The 22,006-nt window shown below is 37.9% G+C and overlaps 1 protein-coding gene across 1 annotated transcript in view; it reads right to left on the reverse strand.

The window, feature by feature from the left end:
* ITGB8 (integrin subunit beta 8) overlaps positions 1-22,006 on the reverse strand; it is a 95,462-nt gene that overhangs the window by 57,057 nt on the left and 16,399 nt on the right. The window contains exon 2 of the mRNA XM_086397438.1: positions 3,665-3,750. Within this exon, the coding sequence (XP_086253564.1) occupies positions 3,665-3,750 (86 nt within the window). The remainder of the gene's footprint in view (positions 1-3,664; positions 3,751-22,006) is intronic.

The raw sequence follows: 22,006 nt of genomic DNA on the forward strand, positions 1-22,006 counted from the left end.
ATTTGCCTATTTCCTCTTTATTTATTTGGATTTCTGTGTTTCTAGTTTGTTCCTTCATTTGTGTAATATTTCTCTGCCTTTTCATTTTTTTTTTTTAACTAATTGTGTTTGAGGTCTCCTTTTCCCAGGCTTCAAGACTGAATTCTTTCTTCCTTTTGGTTTCTGTCCTCTTAAAGTTGGTCCAGTGGTTTGTGTAAGCTTCATATGGGGTGAGATTGTGCTGAGTTTTGTTTGTTTTTCCTCTGATGCGCAAGGCTGAGTGAGGTGGTACTCCTATCCGCTGATGATTTGGTTTGTATTTTTGTTTTGTTTGTTGTTTAGATGAGGTGTCCTGCACAAGGTGCTACTGGTGGTTGGGTGACACCTAGTCATATTTAAGCGGTTTCCTTTGTGTGAGTTCTCACTATTTGATACTCCCTAGAGTTAGTTCTTTGGTAGTCTAGGGTCTTGGAGTCAGTGCTCCCACTCCAAAGGCTCAGGTCTTGATTTCTGGCCAGGAACTAAGATTCCACAAGTGGTTTGTTATGGCATTAAGTGAGATTAAAACAAATACCCAAAACCAAAAAAACAAATTTGAACCCCAGATAAATTGCAGTTACAAAATCAGGCAAATAAAAATTAAAATAATGGAATATACACATATACATATAGACCCATAAGCAAAGTAAAAACAGTTCAACAAAGTTAAGTGCAGTAGATTGACTCAGTAAAAATAGGAAATAAAAAATTATATTTACCAGTTAAGAACAAAACTAACTAAAGCACAAACTGGAAAACAAAACTAAAGCAAGGTGCCAAGTGGGAAATAAAGCAATGAAAACAAAACTAATAAATATATTGAGAGGAAGGAAAGAAAGAAAAGAAAGAAAGAATAGATATGCAAAGTTAAACAGAGGTAGATGAAGATTTATATACATCAAAGATTAACTGCAAGGGGAAAAGTACAATAGGAAAGGCAAAGAAAGGAATAAATGTAGAAAAAATATAATAGGTTTAAAGAAATTAAAAATTATAATTATAAAAAAGAGAAAAGAAAAAAAAAGGAAAAAGAAAGAAAAAAAAAAAAGGAAAACTGTACAGAACTTCAAAAGCCCAATGTAGAGGCTGAGGTTTATGACAACAATAAAAACTGTGACTGAATAGAAACATGTGACTGAATATACACACATTAGCAAAATCAAAACAGTCCAACAAAAATAAAGTACAACAGATTGACCCAGCAAACAAAGGAAACCAAATATCTTATCTTCCAGTGTGACAGTCTTAACACAGGTTGCTTCCTCTAACGTGTTCTTAATTCAGGCGATTTTCTTAGGTCTGAATGAATTGCTTGAGTCTCACTGTAGCTCTTATAGTAACTTAAGCAATACCTGTGTGCCAAATGCTTCCCACATACAGTTTCATTTAAACTCCACCACTTGTCGTAGTTTCAGTTATTATTTCCATTTTAGAATTAGGGAATTAGAATTAGAATTTAGAATTAGAATTTTAGAATTAGGGAAAACTGAAGTTCACAGTGCATAGGTTAACATGGCCAAGGATACATAGTTGGAAACTGATGGAACTGGGATTTGAATCCCAGTTGATCTCATTTCAGAGCCTGTTTTTTTCAATATAAATATTAGGCTACCTTGTACCACATAGAAGAATATTTTGGGACATGAACAGCTAAGTCATTTCTGGGTGTTTTCTGAGATCCCCTTCTGAGGATTGGACCAATAGCAAACACCTCTGGAAGCCACTCCACCTTTCCTTCTTGGCTTACCTCCTTCCACATGACCACCTATTCCTCCTGTGAATATACAAAATCCCTCCCTTGTGGTAGGACTGACATTGCTGCTCCCATAACTGTGACTCTTCCAATTTTTCGTGCCAGTAGAGGTGTGAAATGGAGAAGGGTGCTCTCTGGAAGCTGACTGATTATGTATGGCTGGCATGTTGCACTTGGCTGACAACTGGGTTTCTGAACCATGTTTTGAAAACTCCTCTAAACTATAATCACTAAAGTTCTAAGGAACTGAAGTTAAGTTGGCACGGTCTTCACAACTGTAATAATCTTTCTTTGTGTATCCTCAGCATGTGCCTTGTGTTCAGTCATGTCAGATTCTTTGTGACCCCATGGACTGTAACGTGCCAAGCTTCTCTGTCCATGGAATTCTCCAGGCAAAAATACTGGAGTGGGTTGCCATTTCCTTCTCCAGGGCAATCATCTTCCTTAGTGCTGCAGTAAAAATCTAAAATGGAATGTTGGGTGAGGGTCAGGAAATACCAACATATCGATGAATATCAAGCATACCTGACAAGGAAAACCTGGAAGGAAACTCCAAACTTTAGGCTGTAGAGACGAGGAAAGGGAGGCTCAGAGAAAAGAGTGAATTCTACCTGGTCATTTGGATCATAGGAGGAATGAAACTGATCCTGGAAACTCTGGAATTGTCCTGTTACATTGTGTGGCTCCATGAATTCTGGCAAAGCACTGCCTAGTTTTGAGTGGCATCTTTTTTCTGACTGATAAAGCCAATAGTACATCCAGGAAGCGTTCAGGCTGTCAGTAGGGGGACTGCTTACTTATAGATATGGTTACTATTCATGAGCCCTTCCCTTGCCTTTTCCTTGATTTGCTGCATAGAAGAAAGTATTGACCATCATCCTTTGCTACTTTTCATATTTCTGTTTCCTCCTGGGGGATGCATAAGGGCAAGCAGTAACAGGAGAGATTGTAAAGATAATGATAGGTACCATTTTTTCAACTAAATCAACAAGTTGCAAAAGCTAGAGATTTCTCTTCACGCCAAACAAAAGGCCATTAAAAGTCTATTAGTTTCAATTTTCAGGAACTACATAAATAATTGTAAGTTACCTAGGAAATCTCATTAAAAACCCCAAATTAGCAGACGGCTTCTTCACTGAAACTTAATATATAAGGTAGTTTTGATTGAAAATTACCAACAAAAGAAATAACTGAAAACAACTTTAGAGCCCAACAAGGAAGGAAAACACTATAATGTTTTCCTAAAAAGTTTGTTATTGGGATATGTTTCTCTTTATTTGACTACAAAAATACTAATTTTGAAGAATAAACATTTTCTGATTATTTTGTATGCCACAGAATTTAAATGTACACAATATTGCATGAGTAGGGTCACATGTCAAACAAAAGCATCAAATTTTCCATAAGTAGCCAGTGAATTGATGTTCAGTGTTATGAAAGGGAGCAAATCACTTATCTCCAAGTATTTCAAATAAAAACAAATGAGATGGAATAATAAATTAGCTTGCTTTTCTTTAATAAGCAAGCACAAAACAATGATCCAACTTGGATATATAACCTAATGCCCCAAGCTGCAGCAAGAGTTTCACACAAAGCCTATGACCCATCAAAAGTTACTATCTGTGTTTGCCAATTCTTTCTATAGAACAGATGGAAAACATAAAATGGTTTGCACTTCATTTTAAAATTACCATAATTTTCCTAATAAAAAGGTTATACTTATAGTCAGCCAAACATGCTGTTTCCAAGCATAAAACCAAAGAACATTTTCCTGATACTCAACAATATCTTTCTTTTTTCCTGATGCATCTTCAAGGCAGAGAATATTAGGTCAATGAAATCATGCAGGAAAAGACAAAGGATCCAAAAGGGAAAGAAAGGAAAAAGGCACACCTCTTGAGCACACCATCCACATTCCGGACCCAGCGCAAGGCACTTGGTGCAGGACACTGCATTCGAAGATGCACATCTATTGTCTTCTGTAATGGAGGATAAAATGAGGCATTATGGTTTACTCTCACATTGGGAATTATGTGCAATTCTAGACCAAAGTGTATTTTGAAAACTGAAATAAGCTTACCCATAGTTATAAATATGTGACAACAAAAATATGTAATATCTTTGAGAAGAGTTAACCTGATCACTGCAATTCATATATGCCATATTTTCTGGATAGTTAGTTATCTAGCTTTATAAAATTAGGGAGAAGGAGGTGATAAAAATATGACTTTAGTCAGTCTTAGGGGTTTGGTCTGAAATTCTGTTGCAATGGTAGAGGATCCTCCAAATTTTTTAGTGTGCTAAAGTTTCACCATAGTTCATATTATCTGAACCAATGAGGTGGTTTTGGATTTAGAATTCTTCCTATAAAAATAATCATGTACAGACCTCAATCTCAACATGTAAATATGTATTGAGTCATAGTGAATGAAGTTTCTGTGAAACAATCTTAATGGACATACAGAGTAGTTCACTTGGTAATTCTGACTGCATTAATATTGATTATTTTGACTTGAAGGATATCAGAACCAGATAAAATGGCATGATTCATCATTTTAGAAGTAAAATGGCAAAAATGCATGAGTTGTTTTAGTTAATCTAATTTAATTTCTGTGACTGAACCACTTTAATATCATGACCAATTCACTTTTGCATAGATACCCACACTTTTCTATTGGGTGTTAATAACATAGTTGAGCTGGGATACTGTTTACCTTTATCCTTCTAGCCACCTACTACTTAGATCATTAAAAAGAGACTCATCACTATAAATTTAAATACCTAAAATATAATAAAGAGTGAGTCATAAGTTATTTTATCATAAGGTTTTATTGGAACAATTACATGCTTCCTATATTTCATCCTTTACTATGAAATGTAGTAAAATGTAGGGAAATCACAGCACTCTACCCATTACTTCAGACACACAGTACATATCATAGATATCTTGGTTCTAAGCAATCCAGGTGGAGTAAAAACCATATAAGCAAATAATAAAATACAGAGTGATAGGTGTAACAAAATATCACCAATGCACTACGGGAATATAGTGAGGAACTTCTCTCTCTGCTTAGAGGGGAGAGCAGGGGTCGGAGAAGAGGGCAAGTTACATAGCATGTCTCTTTGCCATCTCAATTTGTTTCTTCTCATTTGTGTTTATCTCTGTTTTAAACATGTAATAGGCATGAAAAAAAGACTGTGTGTGCCCAATCACACACATAAGTGGATAGAACCTACAAAATCTCTATCTGTCCCCGTCTAATTGGTTTCTTCTTTTCTTCTCTCGCAATTTGCCCCAATATTCTAGAATCTTCTGACTTGGAGGTGGTGTGGGATGGGCATTGGCAGTGAAGAGAGAGAGGAATACAGGAGAGTAAACACAGCAGAGAGGTGCTAACCTGGAGTGGTAGTGAGCATTCTTTCCTGTATTTTCCCAGACATCCATGAGTTAAGCTAAAAACATTTTCTCCTAGTGTCTCATTGTTCTATTACCCCTCTCTATGTCCCGTTCATCCTTTTTCCTTGACTTTATATCAGATTTTAAAATACACTATCCAAAACTTCTTCCCTGATTTAGATGCACTGGCCTAGAATTTTCTTTACTAGTCTAGAATTCCAGAGACTAAAAAAAATAACTAATATTTGGGCTCTCTTTACTATGAGTGTGGTTTCCAACTATGAAGACTCCATAACCTAAAAACTTTTCATTTGGCTTATCCTCCAAAACTGTAAAGCCTGCTTATTTCCAAAGTATTTAGGAGAGGAGTGACCTTTTTAGTTTTGTCCCCAGAATGGAAGTCAGTTTAGGTTGATAAATCAAGCACATTTGCAGACCTAACTTGACCTTTACCAACTCTTAGGTTTGACCCTTGGAAGAAAAGCTATGACCAACCTAGACAGCATATTAAGAAGCAGAGACATTCCTTTACCAACAAAGGTCTATCTAGTCAAAGCTATGGTTTTTCCAGTAGTCATGTATGGATGAGAGAGTGAGACTATAAAGAAAGCTGAGAACTGAAGAATTGATGCTTTTGAACTGTGGTGTTGGAGAAGACTCCTGAGAGTCTCTTGGACAGCAAGGAGACCCAACCAGTCAATCCTAAAGGAAATCAGTCCTGAATATTCATTGGAAGGACTGATGCTAAAAGCTGAAACGCCAATACTTTGGCCACCTGATGTGAAGAACCGACTCATTGGAAAAGACCCTGATGGTGGGAAAGATTGAAGGCAGGAAGAGAAGGGGACGACAGAGGATGAGATGGTTGGATGGCATCACCAACGCAATGGACATGAGTTTGAGTGATCTCCAGGAGTTGGTGATGGACAGGGAGGCCTGGTGTGCTGCAGTCCATGGGGTCGCAAAGAGTCAGGCACAACTGAGCGACTGAACTGAACTGAAGCTTGACACAACTGGAAGATGGAATTAAGCCTATTTCAGATCAGATTTGACCATGCATTTCATTTAATCGGTGAGACTTTTGCTCTGGCAGTGAAGACCGCAGTCTCCTAGAAGGGAAACTACAGATTCTTTGATTCTGGTCTTTGTTTCTAATAGTTGTCTGACTCTGTCTTAAGTTAACACAGTTCAAGTTCAAGTCAGGCTGTTACTTCTATAGCACATGTAGTAAATAATGAATTTATAAGCAAACATCTGTTGTCTCTGAATTTTGCTTTCTGACTGTTTTGTTTCAAAAGTTCTAATGCCAACTTCTGTTTTCAAACTTTGTCACCTAAGGATGATGACCAAGAGAGACAGAAACTTTGGTTCTATTAATATTTCCTAGGTTCCAAGGCTAACATCAGAGTCTACCTAATTACAGGAAAAATGATCCTATATATGGATATAAAGGAGGTGGGCCTTCTGGTTCTCCAGAACTGGATTAAGGCCATAAATTGAACTCCACGGGAATAGTGTCAAATATTACTGCTGCTGCTGCTGCTGCTGCTAAGTCGCTTCAGTCGTGTCCGACTCTGTGCGACCCCATAGACGGCAGCCCACCAGGCTCCCCTGTCCCTGGGATTCTCCAGGCAAGAACACTGGAGTGGGTTGCCATTTCCTTCTCCAATGCAAGAAAGTGGAAAGTGAAAGTGAAGCCGCTCAGTCATGTCCGACTGTTAGCGACCCCATGGACTACAGCCCACCAGGCTCCTAGAGAGTATCATAGTTAGACTTTAGAGAAGACGAGTCAATACACTTTGGTAAGCATAATTTTACGGATTTCCTTTTTAATTTTAAAGTATGCAAGTAAGTTAATACCTAACATAATATTATCATATTAGTTAGCAGTTGTTTATACTGAATGGTCTTGCTACTATGTGGGCTATTAGACACCAAGTGTTAGGAGTTTGTGTGTGTGTGTGATCAGTCTCCACATCTTCTCAGTTTATTCCCATCCCTGAGTCAGCATCACAGGAAGGCTGCTTTCCAGCAAAAGTCTCCTAGCAGGAGTTTGTCGGGCGTTTGGCGGGAGCAACTGTTAGTGGGTGTCGCTGTCATGTCTGGTCGTGGCAAGCAAGGCGGCAAGGCCCGCGCCAAGGCCAAGTCGCGCTCGTCTCGCGCAGGCTTGCAGTTCCCGGTGGGGCGGAAAAAAAAAAAAAAAGTCTCCTAGCAGCCTTCAGAGCTGACACCTCATTAGAGGGTGTGCTTGAGCAGTTCTTCCCCCTCCTCTATGGTAGTGGTGGCTACTTATCCAGGTATTTGTCCAGTTATGTGGTTTTAATCACCTTGTTGTTTATGTTCCAATACTCTGTTCCAATTAAGGATTTTTAATGGACTCTAATTAAATTCTTAAGCCAGTGGAAACAGAATAATAATATCATAAACCACATATCCTCAGAACTCTCTTTTGTGTCCATTTGTTTTAGGCCTAAGTGCCTTACAAACCCTATTTTATTAGAAAGTGTGCTGCCATGACAGAAATGAATAAAGGATTTAACATCATACTGTCAGTAACTGCATACATTCTGAATAAGTCAAATTCCTTGATCTATGAGCATGAGTCGGAGAAGGCAATGGCACCCTACTCCAGTACTCTTGCCTGGAAAATCCCATGGACAGAGGAGCCTGGTAGGCTGCAGTCCATGGGGTCGCGAAGAGTCGGACACGACTGAGCGACTTCCCTTTCACTTTTCACTTTCATGCATTGGAGAAGGAAATGGCAACCCACTCCAGTGTTCTTGCCTGGAGAATCCCAGGGATAGGGGAGCCTGGTGGGCTGCTGTTTATTGGGTCGCACAGAGTGGGACAACTGAAGCAACTTAGCAGCAGCAGCAGCAGCATGAGCATGAGTGGAAAGTCTTACTTTTTCTCATCATGTTACGCCTGGAGGTGACAGATGTGATGAGGTAGCATGGTTAATTGGTTACTGCGAACAAAGTACCAGATTTCCATAGCACTACCATTTAGCAGCTATGTGCCCTTAAGCTAGTTACCTAAATTCTCTGAGGCTCCATTTCTTCCACTGTAACATGGGGCTAACTTTACCTGTATCAAAATACTTATATGAGATGCATCACAAGTACAAGCATGCCAGGAATAGTGCTTGGCAAATATTAGGCACTCAATAAAGGGATTATTGTAATGTTATTATAATAAATTATATGTGTATATATATATATATATACAGATGTATATATTTATACATATATATTTATATGTTTGCGTACACACATCTGTGTAGGGTTTCCCTGGTAGCTTAGGCGGTAAAGAATCTGCCTGCAATGCAGGAGAGCCAGGTTCGATCTCTGGGTCAGGAAGATCCCCAGAGAAGGAAATGGCAATCCAGTCCAGTATTCTTGCCTGGAAAATTCCATGGACAGAGGAGCCTGGTGGGCTATAATACATGGGGTCACAGAGTCAGACACAACTGAGTGACTAATGGATACACATACATCTGTGTATATATGTTTAGTTCTGCTTTCAAAAAAAAAAAAAATGAAGGCATTGTGTGTCTTTAAGTTTGTTTAAAATGTAACTGGTTTTCTTTAAAATGAAAGTCCTGGACTTCCCTGGTGGTCCAGTGGTTAAGAATCCACCTGCCAGTGCAGAGGATATGGGTTCAATCCCTGGCCCAGGAAGATTCCACATGCCACAGGGCAACTAAGCCCATGTGCCTCAACTACTGAAGCCCATGCACTCTGGAGCCCATGCTCCCCAATAAGCCACCTCGGTGAGAAGCCCATGCACTGCAACTAGAGAGTAACCCCTGCTTGCCACAACTACAGAAAAACTGAGCAATTTAGTCAAATATATGCATATCAGTCCAATCTATTACAATACAATTTGGCATGACTCTAATTGGATTTCTGAAAATCTCTTAGAACACCTTCATTTTGTTCAAATTTTAAAAAGTGAACATTGACTTAATCTGAATAATTTTTGAATCATTTCCCAGAATTAAGTGTTTAGGATACATGTGAAGAAAGCCTCCGTAACTGTCTGTCATGAACTGTAATAAATAGTAATCATCAATAGGATAAAGTACACAAAATCAAGAAATTACATGCTCATGACACTCATTTATGTGTTTTGTTTTAAATGATATGTTTATAATATTATTTTGAGAATGTTTAATTTATAGAAGTAAAAAAGAGGAAGAATCTGGACCAGGAAAAAATAACCTAAAGACAGTAGAAATTTCAGTGTTTAACTTGGGATCTTTCCATAAATCAAATGATCAGATCAAGTGGAAGTTTAGGAAACATTTTTGTGCTCTAAACTCTAGACCACAGAATTTCAACAAAATTCAAAGGATGTCCATAGTTATCTGAAATAAGGAACAATGAAAACTAATAAAGATTATTGTACTTGTTATCTAGAATTAATCATTTTAGATTCTCCTGTTACTTTTAGATAGAATAATTTGTGAAAAATGCATAAGTGCATTTTTTCTTGATTGCATTTACTATACAAATTAAATTAAACTTGGGTAATTATATAAAACTGCTTCCTTTAAAAAAAACAAATCATATTATAATGGATATATATTCTACTTTGATAACAGTCAAAACTAGGCAAACTGAGCACACACAATAAAGTTTGTAATATAACTTCAGAGTTTCTTTGTTCTCGATGTATATCATAGTCATGTAAATGTTAGATATTTTTGAAATATATTACCTGATTACCGAAAGCTCTCACGTACATGAAATTTAATGTACTATCATTTGATATAAAAATGAAAACAAAGAAATAGATTTGTGCTCTAGTCATTTGCAATTATCTGGTTATTCCCAGTTTTGATTGAGAACTGTTTACTAAAGGCCCCTCAAAAAATATAGAGAGGGAGGAGGTGATTTATGACTCTTCCTTAGAAAATCAGGCACAGCAAACAAACCACCAAAGTCACAGTTAATTTTTTTTTTCACTGTTAAATTTTAATAAGGATTAAGTAAAGAGGCAACAGAGAAAAGATGGAAATGTGGGAAGCTCTTTGGAAAAGATGGATCTGGGTAGGGAAGCTGGGTAAAGCTTAGAAATATATTACAAGGAAGTTAGTGCCTGAGGCAGTATCTCAAAAGAGGGAGAGCAAGGAAGTAATACAGCCATTGGTATTTCTCTTTTTCCTCATTTGTTCCTTGGGAGTTCACATATATAATACAAAATTGAATTGCTCATTTGCTTAGCAAATATGTTGGTGCAAAGTCTGATCTCAGCCTAATCCCACCCAGAAGTCATAGCAAATTGATACCACAGTGTTTTTCCACCTTGAGGCAAAGGTGGTCTGACTTTTATACCCTCATACCAGTCATTCATTGGTTTCAGGCAGCCTGGAGGGCATAGGAAGGAGACAGGGTGGATTAAAGTCCCATTTATCTTTGAGCCATGTGGGTCACTTCGGTGGAAGCCAATTCTGAGAAGGTGGCATTTGGAGCCATTAACAGCCAAAACTCAAAGTAGCTAGGGATGGTGTGCTAGCCTATAAAAGGACTCTGGGTGGGGTGCCATCAATATCTCCTATAATGATGTACCCTAAATAGCGATAAATAATTAGAATAGCAGGCAGAGGACAGCTCTTTGCCTGCCTGGTTCTTTACTAACAGTATCCTAGTTTTGCTGAATATGGCATTGAGAAGATCTGGATCACCACCTTTTCCAGCCTCTCTTATGTGGTCATATGATTAGTTCTGATGACTAGGATGATGAGGCAGAAGTTGCTGAATGGGGGTTCTGTCAGAGTTCCTCAAAAAAGAGGGCTGATTCAGCTGGAAGGCCCCTTTTGCCTTATGCCTGTCTTCCTTCTTCCTGCCTAGAACATAGATGTGATGTCCCGAGCAGCAGCAGCAATCTTCAGATTTGAGGTAACCTTTCTCATGACAGCCACAGTCTGTCTGTCTCATGACAGACAGACAGATAGTAAAGTTTGCAAAAATAAAGGATCCCAAGCTGCTCATCTCTGTGGAGTTGCTCCCCTCTTTCCGGGTTGTCTCTCAGGACTGTTTCTGACATTAACAGGAAAATTCACACCAATCTTACTTAAGTCACTGTTTGTAAAGGCCACTAGCAGATAAACACAGTGCCTAAGATAATTTTTCATCTGTTTCAAAGGATAAATTAATAAGATATTCATAGCAGCATCATTTACAGTCGCCTAGATATGGAAGCAATGTAAGTGTCCATCAATGGATGAATGGATTTAGAAACTGTGTTAGTTGTTTAGTCATGTCCAACTTTTGCAGTCCCATGGACTGTATAGCCTGCCAGCCTCTTCTGTCCATGAGATTTTCCAGACAAGAATACTGGAGTGGTTGTCATTTCCTTCTCCAGGGGATTTTTCTGACCCCAGGATCGAACCTGAGTCTCCTGCACTGCAGGCAGATTCTTTACCAACTGAGCTACCAGGGAAACCTATATATATGTATAAATATTCAATTTATATATTTATATATGTTATATATATTTATATATGTTATATACATATATGGTTATATATGTAACACATCTTCTATATCTTCTGTTATATACAATGGAATATTACTCAGCCATAAAGAAGAGTAAAATTTTGCTATTTGCAACAACATGGATGAATTGAAGAGTATTATGCTAAGTGAAATAAGTCAGAGAAACATAAATACTGTATGATATAATTTATATGTGGTATATATAAAATAAAACAAACCAGTGAATACAATGAAAAGGAAAGAGACTCAGAGATATAGAGAAAAAAACTAGTAGTTACCAGTGGGGAGAAAGAAGCGGGGAAGGAGCAAGATATAGTTAGGGGAATAAGAGGTACAAATTATTATATTTAAAAAAAAAACTACAAGGATATATTGTATCACACAGGGAATATAGCCAATATTTTACAGTACCTATAAATGGAATGTAACATTTAAAATTGTAAATCACTATGTTGTATATCAGAAAATTACAATATTATACATCAACTATATATCAATGAAAAAAATAAGAGAAAGATGAGCAGAATTAATGTAAATACTCTTTTAGAAATGTTAAGCATAGCATTAAAAAAACAGATCATCTATCATAAAGAGACTGAATTTTAATGTTTTGCTTTACCTTGGAAAAGTAAACCTACTAGACTGTCAGTTCCTAGAAAACAGGTGATTATATTTGTTTTCTTTCTTTCCTCAGTGTGTGAGCCTAGCACCTGGTACACACTTAATAAACGTGTGATGAGGCATTGCAGGCAGATTCTTTACCAGCTGAGCTACCAGGGACGCCCGAATAATTGATATTCTAAATTGAGTTTATCTATTTAATTTCTGAAGTCTTTCTAGCTCTGATTATTTGCATTTTAAAATAATCTTTCTTTCGCAAACATATTTTTGCAATATAACTATGTTTACTTAATATTTCACATCTGAATGAACTTATGTTGATGTTTCCAAATGTGAAAAAAAAACATATATACCTATAGTGACAAATTTCTTTTCCTTACATTGGTCTTCTGATAATATTTCTGCTGATTTTTTTAAAAGCAAGGTTACTTTCTTTCTAAAGAACTTTGAAAATGTGATGAAATGAGTTTTGTTGTTGTTATTTAGTCACTAAGTCCTGTTTGACTCTTTGTGACCCCATACACTGCGGCCCACAAGGCTCTTCAGTCCATGATTTCCCGGGCTAGAATACTGGAGTGGATTGCCATTTCCTCCTCCGGGGATCTTCCCAATGGAATGATACTGAATTGAAATAGCACTTTTGAATGCTACCATTATCAGATGCAAAACTATCAAATTCACTTGCCTTCTTTCTCTTTTTAAAAAAATTATTTATTTATTTTTGGCTGTGCTGGTTCTTCATTGCTGTCTGGGCTTTCGCTAGTTGCAGAGAACAGGGGCTGCTCTCTAGGTGCTGTGAGCAGGCTTCTCATTGTGGCAGCTTCTCTTATTGCAGAGAAGCTCTAGGGCGCATGGGCTTCAGTTTGCAGCACATGGGCTCAGTAGTTGGGGCTCCTGGTCTCTAGAAAGTGAAAGTGAAAGCAAAAGTCACTCAGTCTGCTGCTTTGTGATCCCACGGACTATACTGTCCATGGCATTCTCTAGGCCAGAATACTGGAGTGGGTAGCCTTTCCCTTCTCTGAGGATCTTCCCAACCCAGGGACTGAATCCAGGTCTCCTGCATTGCAGGTGGATTCTTTACCTGCTGAGCCATATGGGAAGCCCAAGAATACTGGATTGGGTAGCCTATCCCTTCTCCAGTGGATCTTCCCAACCCAGGAATCAAACTGGGATCTCCTGCATTGCAGGTGGATTCTTTACCAACTGAACTATCAGGGTCTCTAGAGCGCAGGATAAGTAGTTGCTCCAAGGGATGTGGGATCTTCCTGCATCAGGGATCGAACCCGTGTACCCTGCACTGGCAGGTGGATTTTGTTTTTACCACCGAACACCAGGGAGGCCTTTATTTTATTTTTCTTATTGTTCAGATCTAAATCAAATTCCATTTTCAGCAAATGTTCTTTGCCCCTGTGAGATTGAGTAACTTCTTACTAAGCAGAACTTCCTTATAATGCAAATGTTAGGAAATAGCACTAGTATGTTTTCTTCTCATTAACTAGGTTTATTAGGCTTTTATTATATATAATCCTTGTTTCAGGGACAAATTTCAACCCTCCTTGTTACACAGCAAAAAATATCATGTGAATACAACACAGTTTTTATGCTAGCACAAAAATTTTTGGAGCATAAATGGAGAAAATAAAGCCACTTTAAACACTGGGCAGGTTAAGAAATGTTAGGGCAATACTTCACATTCCATTAGTCTGCCCTGCCCTGTTTGGGGCAATCCCAACATGAGTCAGTATTTAAAGTGTGCTGGAATGACAGAAATCAAAACCCTAATTCATGATGGAATTTACAAGAACCATTGTGAAGCCATTGATGGCACTCATTTGTGTTGAAATGGGCACAGCAAGAAGGCTAATCTGGAGGGGTCATATCAAAACTTTTATTGTGGCTCATTTATATACATTTTAACCACCTTTGCTTTGAAAAGTTCTGATTGCAGACCACTTTGGGTGATGTATAACTTACACTCTACACCAGAGTACCTTTTAACTTGAAAGCGGGAACTATTAATTACACTGGTGAAACAGGTGTAAACTGAAACTCCTTAGGCAAGCTGAGGCCTCAGGTCATCTTAAATGCACAGTTGTTTTGTGCATAGAACAAGAAATAATAACAAAACACAAGGCAATTCATGCTCAGGTGACAGAAAATGTAAAAGGAGAATTAAAACACCATGAATTATTATTAAAGGAATCTCTTCACATTGAGGAAGATCCATCAGGTTTGAAGGATAGGTAACATACAGAAATCTGGCTGAAAATTTGTTTGTTTTTTTAGATATCTTCTTTGAAATGGCAAGAAGATGAAAGACTATAAAGAATATTTGTCAATTTCATTTGAAAATGACTTTGCAGTTCATATTATTTCCTAAACAGTGAATATTCTTTTGGTGGGCTACACAGGTATCCAACATAAAACAAGATAGTTCCTGAAGAGGCTCAAATCCAGTTTTGCATTTGCTTCTTTGCCTGTGTATATCAGTTTGTCTTCTGACATTCACTCACCTGGTGAGAATTTGTGACAACGCGAGGGAAACTCAGAAAGAAAGGTGAGGGACAAAAACACAGCCTATCTCAGTATGGCTTTCCTATTTCACACTTGGAACTTGAAAAAAGATGAAAATCTCAAGATTCAAGGAGGGCTCCAGAGGCCCCTCTGAAACAAATTCTGGTTAAAGCTGCATTTGTCTAACTTGGAAAAGCAATATTAGTCATGTGCTTTGTGTCTTGTTTTAACTGGAACTTTTCCATACATTCCAACTGTCCTATTTATGAGGCACACTCCCTTTTTATAAAAGCCAAAATATTCACCGGTTTCCCACTCTGTTCCTCTAAATAATGTTTTTTAATCTAGCACACTAGAGTTCTAGGGGTTTTTCCTCTCCAACTCTTGGCATGCATGAATTTCCTTTCTCCTACCTAAAAAAAAAAAATCAAGTACTATTCATTTCTTAGTTAAGGAGGTAAAGAAAAATGCCAAAGGATAATAGGAATACATTTTTTTCATTATATCTTTTAATCTTGAAGTCATGTTGCAGGTGTGCATTTGATTAGAGCAGCAGAGAAACACTGTATTGTAAAGAATTTTGTTTTAAATAAAAAAAATAAATTAAAACTCAAAGAGTGAGCTTTAGCTCATTCAGCATTTGGTTTTCCTGTAATTACATTTCGGAGACCAAAAAGGTATCTATAATTGACTCTGCCACTTGAAAATCTGCTCTTGTATATACAATAGGATAAAATAAGGGGGAAAACTCCAAATATTTATTAAGTGATTATTCTCTCTTGGGCCCTGTACCAAACACTTCATATGTATTATCTCACTAAAAATTTATAAAAGTCTTATGGAGAAAGCACTGTTATACCCATTTTAAAGAAGAGGAACTAAGGTAAAGTCTCATTTCAAAGTCACATAACTAGAAAGCCCAGAGAACAAGTGTGAATCCAATTCTGACTACAGAGTCTTTTCTCTTAAATGTTGTCCTATATTGAATATAAGAAAACATAAAGAAAGACAATTATACCAAAGTATGATTTTAAAACCCTTGTTAATTAGTACTATTATTAATTCTTAAGTGATGACTCAATAATAATTCCCATGTAGCTGAAGACAGTTCTTTCATATTAGTAGCATGTCATTACTTTTCCTATCATCAATCCAACTCTGGAGATGAGGATGTTAGATTCTCCCCAGTAGAATTATTTTCTGTCCTCAGTGCCAAAGACTTCCCTGAGTACTTCGGTGCCCTTTTCAAAATTCATTTTATTTCTATGCACAAGGAAACTTTGAGTTTTAACACCAGAGCCTCAGCTTGAATGTCTTTCCATGTGCCTGAATCAGATTGGTTGGCACTTTTTCAGCAAAGGGGAGAGCTTCTCCTTTTACAACTGTGTTTCCCCAATCTCTTGCCAGGGGACAGTTCTGGGCTGCATTCTAATTAGGCAGAAGCACTTGAAATGGTGTTTGCAGTTGCAGTTTCCATTTGTGAATTTCCATTTCTACCCTGGAAGCCAAATCTGGAACAGGGAAGCAGGCAACTTGTTCTTGCCCTAATTGGCTATTCTCAGACCTTAGCTTCATAATTTAACTTTGCTGAGGTTTTGCTTCCTTGCTGATGAAGTAGGGAAACTGCTCCTCCTCTTAAATGCTGTATTCATCCACTATATTGTGAAAACACTTTAAAAAGTGGAGTATGAATTTAAATGATATGATTAGCAGAAAACTCTCGCTTTATAGCATGTACATTCCTGTTTGTGGGGACATTTTAAGATCAATTTATAATATGAAAGGTGTATTTTTAAAGGTCATCTAAAACCCTATATGTTAGATACATTAGTTACTCATCAGTTGGCTGTAACACAGAATCACTTATTCTTTTATATTTTAACTTTGTCAGCAAAGAAGCACAAACAAATTTTGGCTGGGATGAAACCGTTCTGTATGTTGTTTCCAGTGTTAGTTCGGCAGGTCTATACATAACTCAAAAACTGTTCAGTTGGCACTTTAAATGATATAAATTTTATCAGTAAGGTTGACTTATTGATGTAAATTTTGTCAAGTTTAAGATTAATATTGTAAATTAAATTTGATGGAGTATTATTTGTTAGATAAAGGACAATCATAGCACAATGGGGAAATAGATTCCTTTCTTGAGAATACATATAAAAATATTAAATTACTTTATGTGATTTTTAAAAAGTATGTCAGTGGCACATTATGTAAATCTTTTGGCTTACAGATCAATTTAATCAATGAATTAACTAAAGTCATTTATCCCTATACTGTATTTACCTGGCTTATATAACTTCTGTTCAGATCAAGGGGTGAATTATTGTAACGCTCCTTCAAATGGATTGAGCTCAGCTGTGAGATGATAAAATAGTTTTAAAATTCAAAAATTATTTTTTATATTTTAATTAGAATTTCTTGCAAGCCTTCAGCAGCATGAAAAACTGAAAGGAGTGGGTACTAACACCAAGTGTAAGATTAAGTATCTTAGTAATTAGTACTAATATTATTGCTTAGTATTAGTAATTAGTATTAGTTTCTACTATAGTTTGACATACACATTAGTAATAATATATTCTGTTCTCTACAGTAAAATCTCTTTTATGTTTTAGCTAAAGATGATTCTAAATACTTCAGTGTCTCTTATAATATTCATTTTACTTTTCGACTGAGGCAAAGAAAATTCTGATTTATGATTTAAAATTTTCACCTAGCTCTATCTTGTAGGAATGAAATTTAATATTTTATAGTCTTTAAATTACTGAAATGATTTCAGTTAATTGCCCAATTTACTTCCATGGGCTGGACTTTGACTAGGTACTTCTTTATACATGTGTATCAATGATCAGTGCTTCACCTCATAATCTTCAAGGTGTACTTTCCAAGGACAAGGATATTTTCTTAAAAAACCACCAAGAGTTGGGGAATTCAGGACATTTTATATTAATAGTCTAACATGAACTGTAGTACGTATTGTGCTTTGAAATTCTCACTCCATAGTCTCCATATTTCCCCAAATGGCGCAGCTATTGCTTTCGCTTTGTCAATACTCAGCTTTGTTAGAATTTATCATTCTTCAGGGGGCTTTCCTGGTGGCTCAGATGATAAAGAATATGCCTGCAAAGCAGGAGACCCAGGTTTGAGTCAGGAAGATCCCCTGGAGAAGGAAATGGCAACTCACTCCAGTATTGTTGCCTAGAGAATTCCATGATTCTTTGGGTAAATCTTCAACCAACACCTTAATCTTGCTCTTACTATTTGTAGGGTTCTCCCCCCAATTCCTCACCTCCCTGCCTCCCAAGATGTATCAACTTCTATTCTTTCCAAGCTCACAGCTCTTATTTAATATGCCCCTCCCAATCTTTGTTATCATCACCAGGCACTTTTCTAAAGTTTACAATGTGTTCATGATCTTGCTCATGATTTTCAGCTTACCCAAATCCATAAAATCACCCATATCACTCTCACTACCTCCACCTTAGACAGAATTGTTGGGAATCCCCGAGGTCCAGGACTGCAGCAGGGAATTCTCACAAGCTATTGAGGCCAATGGATCATGAAACCATGAGTGAGTTATTAGACCCAAAGACCAAAAGAAGTAAGATAAAGGACAAATTCAGGAGGAGCCAGAGGATGAGACAGAAGGCAGGCTCCTGAACCAAGAATTCTAAACATAAAGTTGAAAATACACAGAAGTAGTGTTTATGTGGAAAAGGCAATGGCAACCCACTCCAGTACTCTTGCCTGGCAAATCCCATGGACGGAGGAGCCTGATAGGCTGCAGTCCATGGGGTCGTTAGGAGTTGCACACAACTGAAGTGACTTAGCAGCAGCAGCAGCAGCAGTAGCAGTGTATATGCATCCCCTAAGCAACAACTTATATCAGCATCTGAAGCTGTTTTTGTGGGGCACTGTTCCTTCCAAATTTCTTTCTCACCTACTTATATGCAGAGTACATCATGAGAAATGCTGGACTGGAAGAAGCACAAGCTGGAATCAAGATTGCTGGGGAGAATATCAATAACCTCAGATATGCAGATGTCATCACCCTTATGGCAGAAAGTGAAGAGGAACTAAAAAGCCTCTTCATGAAGGTGAAAGAGGAGAGTGAAAAAGTTGGCCTAAAACTCAACATTCAGAAAATGAAGATCATGGCATCTGGTCCCATCACTTCATGGGAAATAGATGGGGAAGCAGTGGAAACAGTGTCAGACTTTATTTTTTTGGGCTCCAAAATCACTGCAGATGGTGACTGCAGCCATGAAATTAAAAGACACTTACTCCTTGGAAGGAAAGTTATAACCAACCTAGATAGCATATTGAAAAGCAGAGACATTACTTTGCCAACAAAGGTCCGTCTAGTCAAGGCTATGGCTTTTCCAGTGGTCATGTATGGACGTGAGAGTTGGACTGTGAAGAAAGCTGAGCACTGGAGAATTGATGCTTTTGAACTGTGATGTTGGAGAAGACTCTTGAGAGTCCCTTGGACTGCAAGGAGATCCAACCAGTCCATTCTGAAGGAGATCAGCCCTGGGATTTCTTTGGAAGGAGTGATGCTAAAGCTGGAACTCCAGTACTTCAGTCACCTCATGTGAAGAGTTGACTCATTGGAAAAGACTCTGATGCTGGGAGGGATTGGGGGCAGGAGGAGAAGGGGACGACAGAGGATGAGATGGCTGGATGGCATCACTGGCTTGATGGACGTGAGTCTGAGTGAACTCTGGGAGATGGTGATGGACAGGGAGGCCTGGCGTGCTGCGATTCATGGGGTCACAAAGAGTCGGACACGACTGAGCGACTGAACTGAACTGAACCGAACCCCTAGGCCTTGCTGATTCATCTCTTGTTGACTTTCCATCATAGTTTTTCACGTTCATTATTCTAATTCTTTCTATTCAAATCTGCAAATGCTTCTACCAAGTCCTCATACTTAAGATATGATCCAACCTTACCTTTATATTACCGAGAATACCTAAATTACGTTAACTCAAATTTTTTTTGTTCTCTTAAACAGAGACTGACTTACAGTCTTAGACAAAGACTGAAATATACACTGACTTAACAATTTCTGCTAATAACTAAAGACAGTGCAAGTAAATCACATATACCTTTAGAGTAAGAGATACACAGCCTGAATTTGCTTTATGTTGATGAACTTTATGATGGTTTCTAGGAGTACATTGTGCCTGAAAAGGTGAACCATATTTTTTGTAAAACCTAAGTAGTTGAAACCTTCAGTTAATCAAGGCTCTCCACTTTAATTCTCTGCTGAAGCACAGGAAATGTTAAAATTAAGTATTAATATTTAGAAGGGACTTCAACGTTCTCTCTTGCCATCAGGATACACTTAACCTATATCCTGTCTGATTCAGGAGAAGTCAGAAGCCCTGCAACACTAATGACCTTAGATCACCCACATCAGCCCCACATCACTATTTTGTGTTATGTACCGCACTGTTTCTAAGCTCAGCTAAACCACCTGCATGGTATCTTACTTCTCCTCCATTCCCACAGCAACTAGTACAAATGCTACTAGTTTGTATGTATACTAGTATGAGTAGGTGCTCAAACAGTACCTTTTGTTTTGATTTATTGATTGAATGGTAACTTTGAGGCTTCCTCAGATCTCTCAGTCTGAATGATGTACTTACCGAGACAGAAAAGTTTATAAATATATCTTTAAAAGATTTTCAAAAGAAAGCATCAAAATATGAATGACCATGGATTTAATTAAGGTACTACCTTTCACATGCACTGTAGGTAACCAGGGTTTTACTGTAACTGTTTCTCACCTTCTCGTGGGCAGAACTGCTGGTATTATTAAAAGATTTTTTGAGTAGAAGCAAGAGAATGGACAAAGTTTGGTCAAAAGAGGAAAAGACATTATCATCTGGGAACAGAGAGCAGAAAATTCTACTTCTCAAGGAATTTGAAACTGTAAGGATTTGGATGACATTTGTCCATTCATGAATTATTTGCTAATTGTTTAACATCTAATTGTTTAATCATGGCATTTAATCTTCTGTCTTGTAAAGTTTATAGAGTAATGGCAAAAACTAACATATCACACAAGTGTGCTATGAAAAGAACAGGCTGGGTGCAATGGTGGCAAACGATGGGAGGATGTCACCTAAAAGGGAGCCTGGGAAGATCAGTAAAAACTTCCTTCAGGAATTTGCTAGATCCTTTTATTACATGATTACATCTCTATTCTGTCTGGCTCCCAAATATATGTTATCTGTTAGAGATTACAGAGTATTGTTAAGTTGCTACAGAAAGTCAGTCCATTCAGCTGGATCAATTAATGCTGGCAAACAGCAGCATTCCATTCAGAAAAATTAAATCATCCTGCAACACCCCAGGTCTAATCTCTGAACCCATCTGTTTTTCACTCAGTTTCCCATGGACCTCATGTCTCACCCCTTTCACGTTCAACATTTGTGCTTCTGCTAAAGACTCCCAAGCTACCTGTTAAAATATATGTGCTTGTAGTTAGTTGCTCAGTCGTTTGTCTGACTCTTTCTGACCCCATGGACTGTAGCCGGCCAGGCTTCTGTCTGGAGTGGGTCGCCAGGCCCTCCACCAGGGGATCTTCCCAACCCAGGGATCAAACCCAGGTCTCCCACATTGCAAGTGTATTCTGTACCATCTGAGCCACCAGGGAAGCCCTTTTAAATATATAATCAAGTACGATTATTTTTGAATGGTAAATAGGAGCTGCTTCTTCAGCATGACCCAGGCTCCTGAGTGCCTCTCCACCCTGTCAGATCCATTTTTCAGATCCACTGAGTGTGCGGAGATAGGTCAGTTTATCTACCCCTTCTTCCCTGGGAGATTCTGCTCTGTTCCCAAACAAACAACAACCCAACTCCAAACTCTGTTCCTAGGTTTCTTTTTCACATGCAAGTGCACCTGTGGCCATTGTTTCCTTGCCTCCTAAAAAACCTTGAAATACCCAGTTTTCCACCATACTTCACCTTTGCACACCAACAGTTAAAAAGGGAGATGAATGAAAGGCCTTTTTTTTTTTTTTACCAAATATGCCATTTTTAATATCTAAATTAAGTTATATATGTTGTTGATAATGCCCTCTCAGATTCTAGAATTCCTTGCTAGTCTCCCAGTGTTCATGTAGCATCTCCTGTGATCTTTTAGATCGATGGGGGTCACTATATATCTCGGCAACATCCAATAGCC

The sequence above is a fragment of the Bos grunniens genome, chromosome 4, assembly GCF_055505025.1.
Source record: "Bos grunniens cultivar Pamir isolate PY7600 chromosome 4, Bosgru_T2T1.0, whole genome shotgun sequence".
In the NCBI taxonomy this organism is placed as follows: domain Eukaryota; kingdom Metazoa; phylum Chordata; class Mammalia; order Artiodactyla; family Bovidae; genus Bos; species Bos grunniens.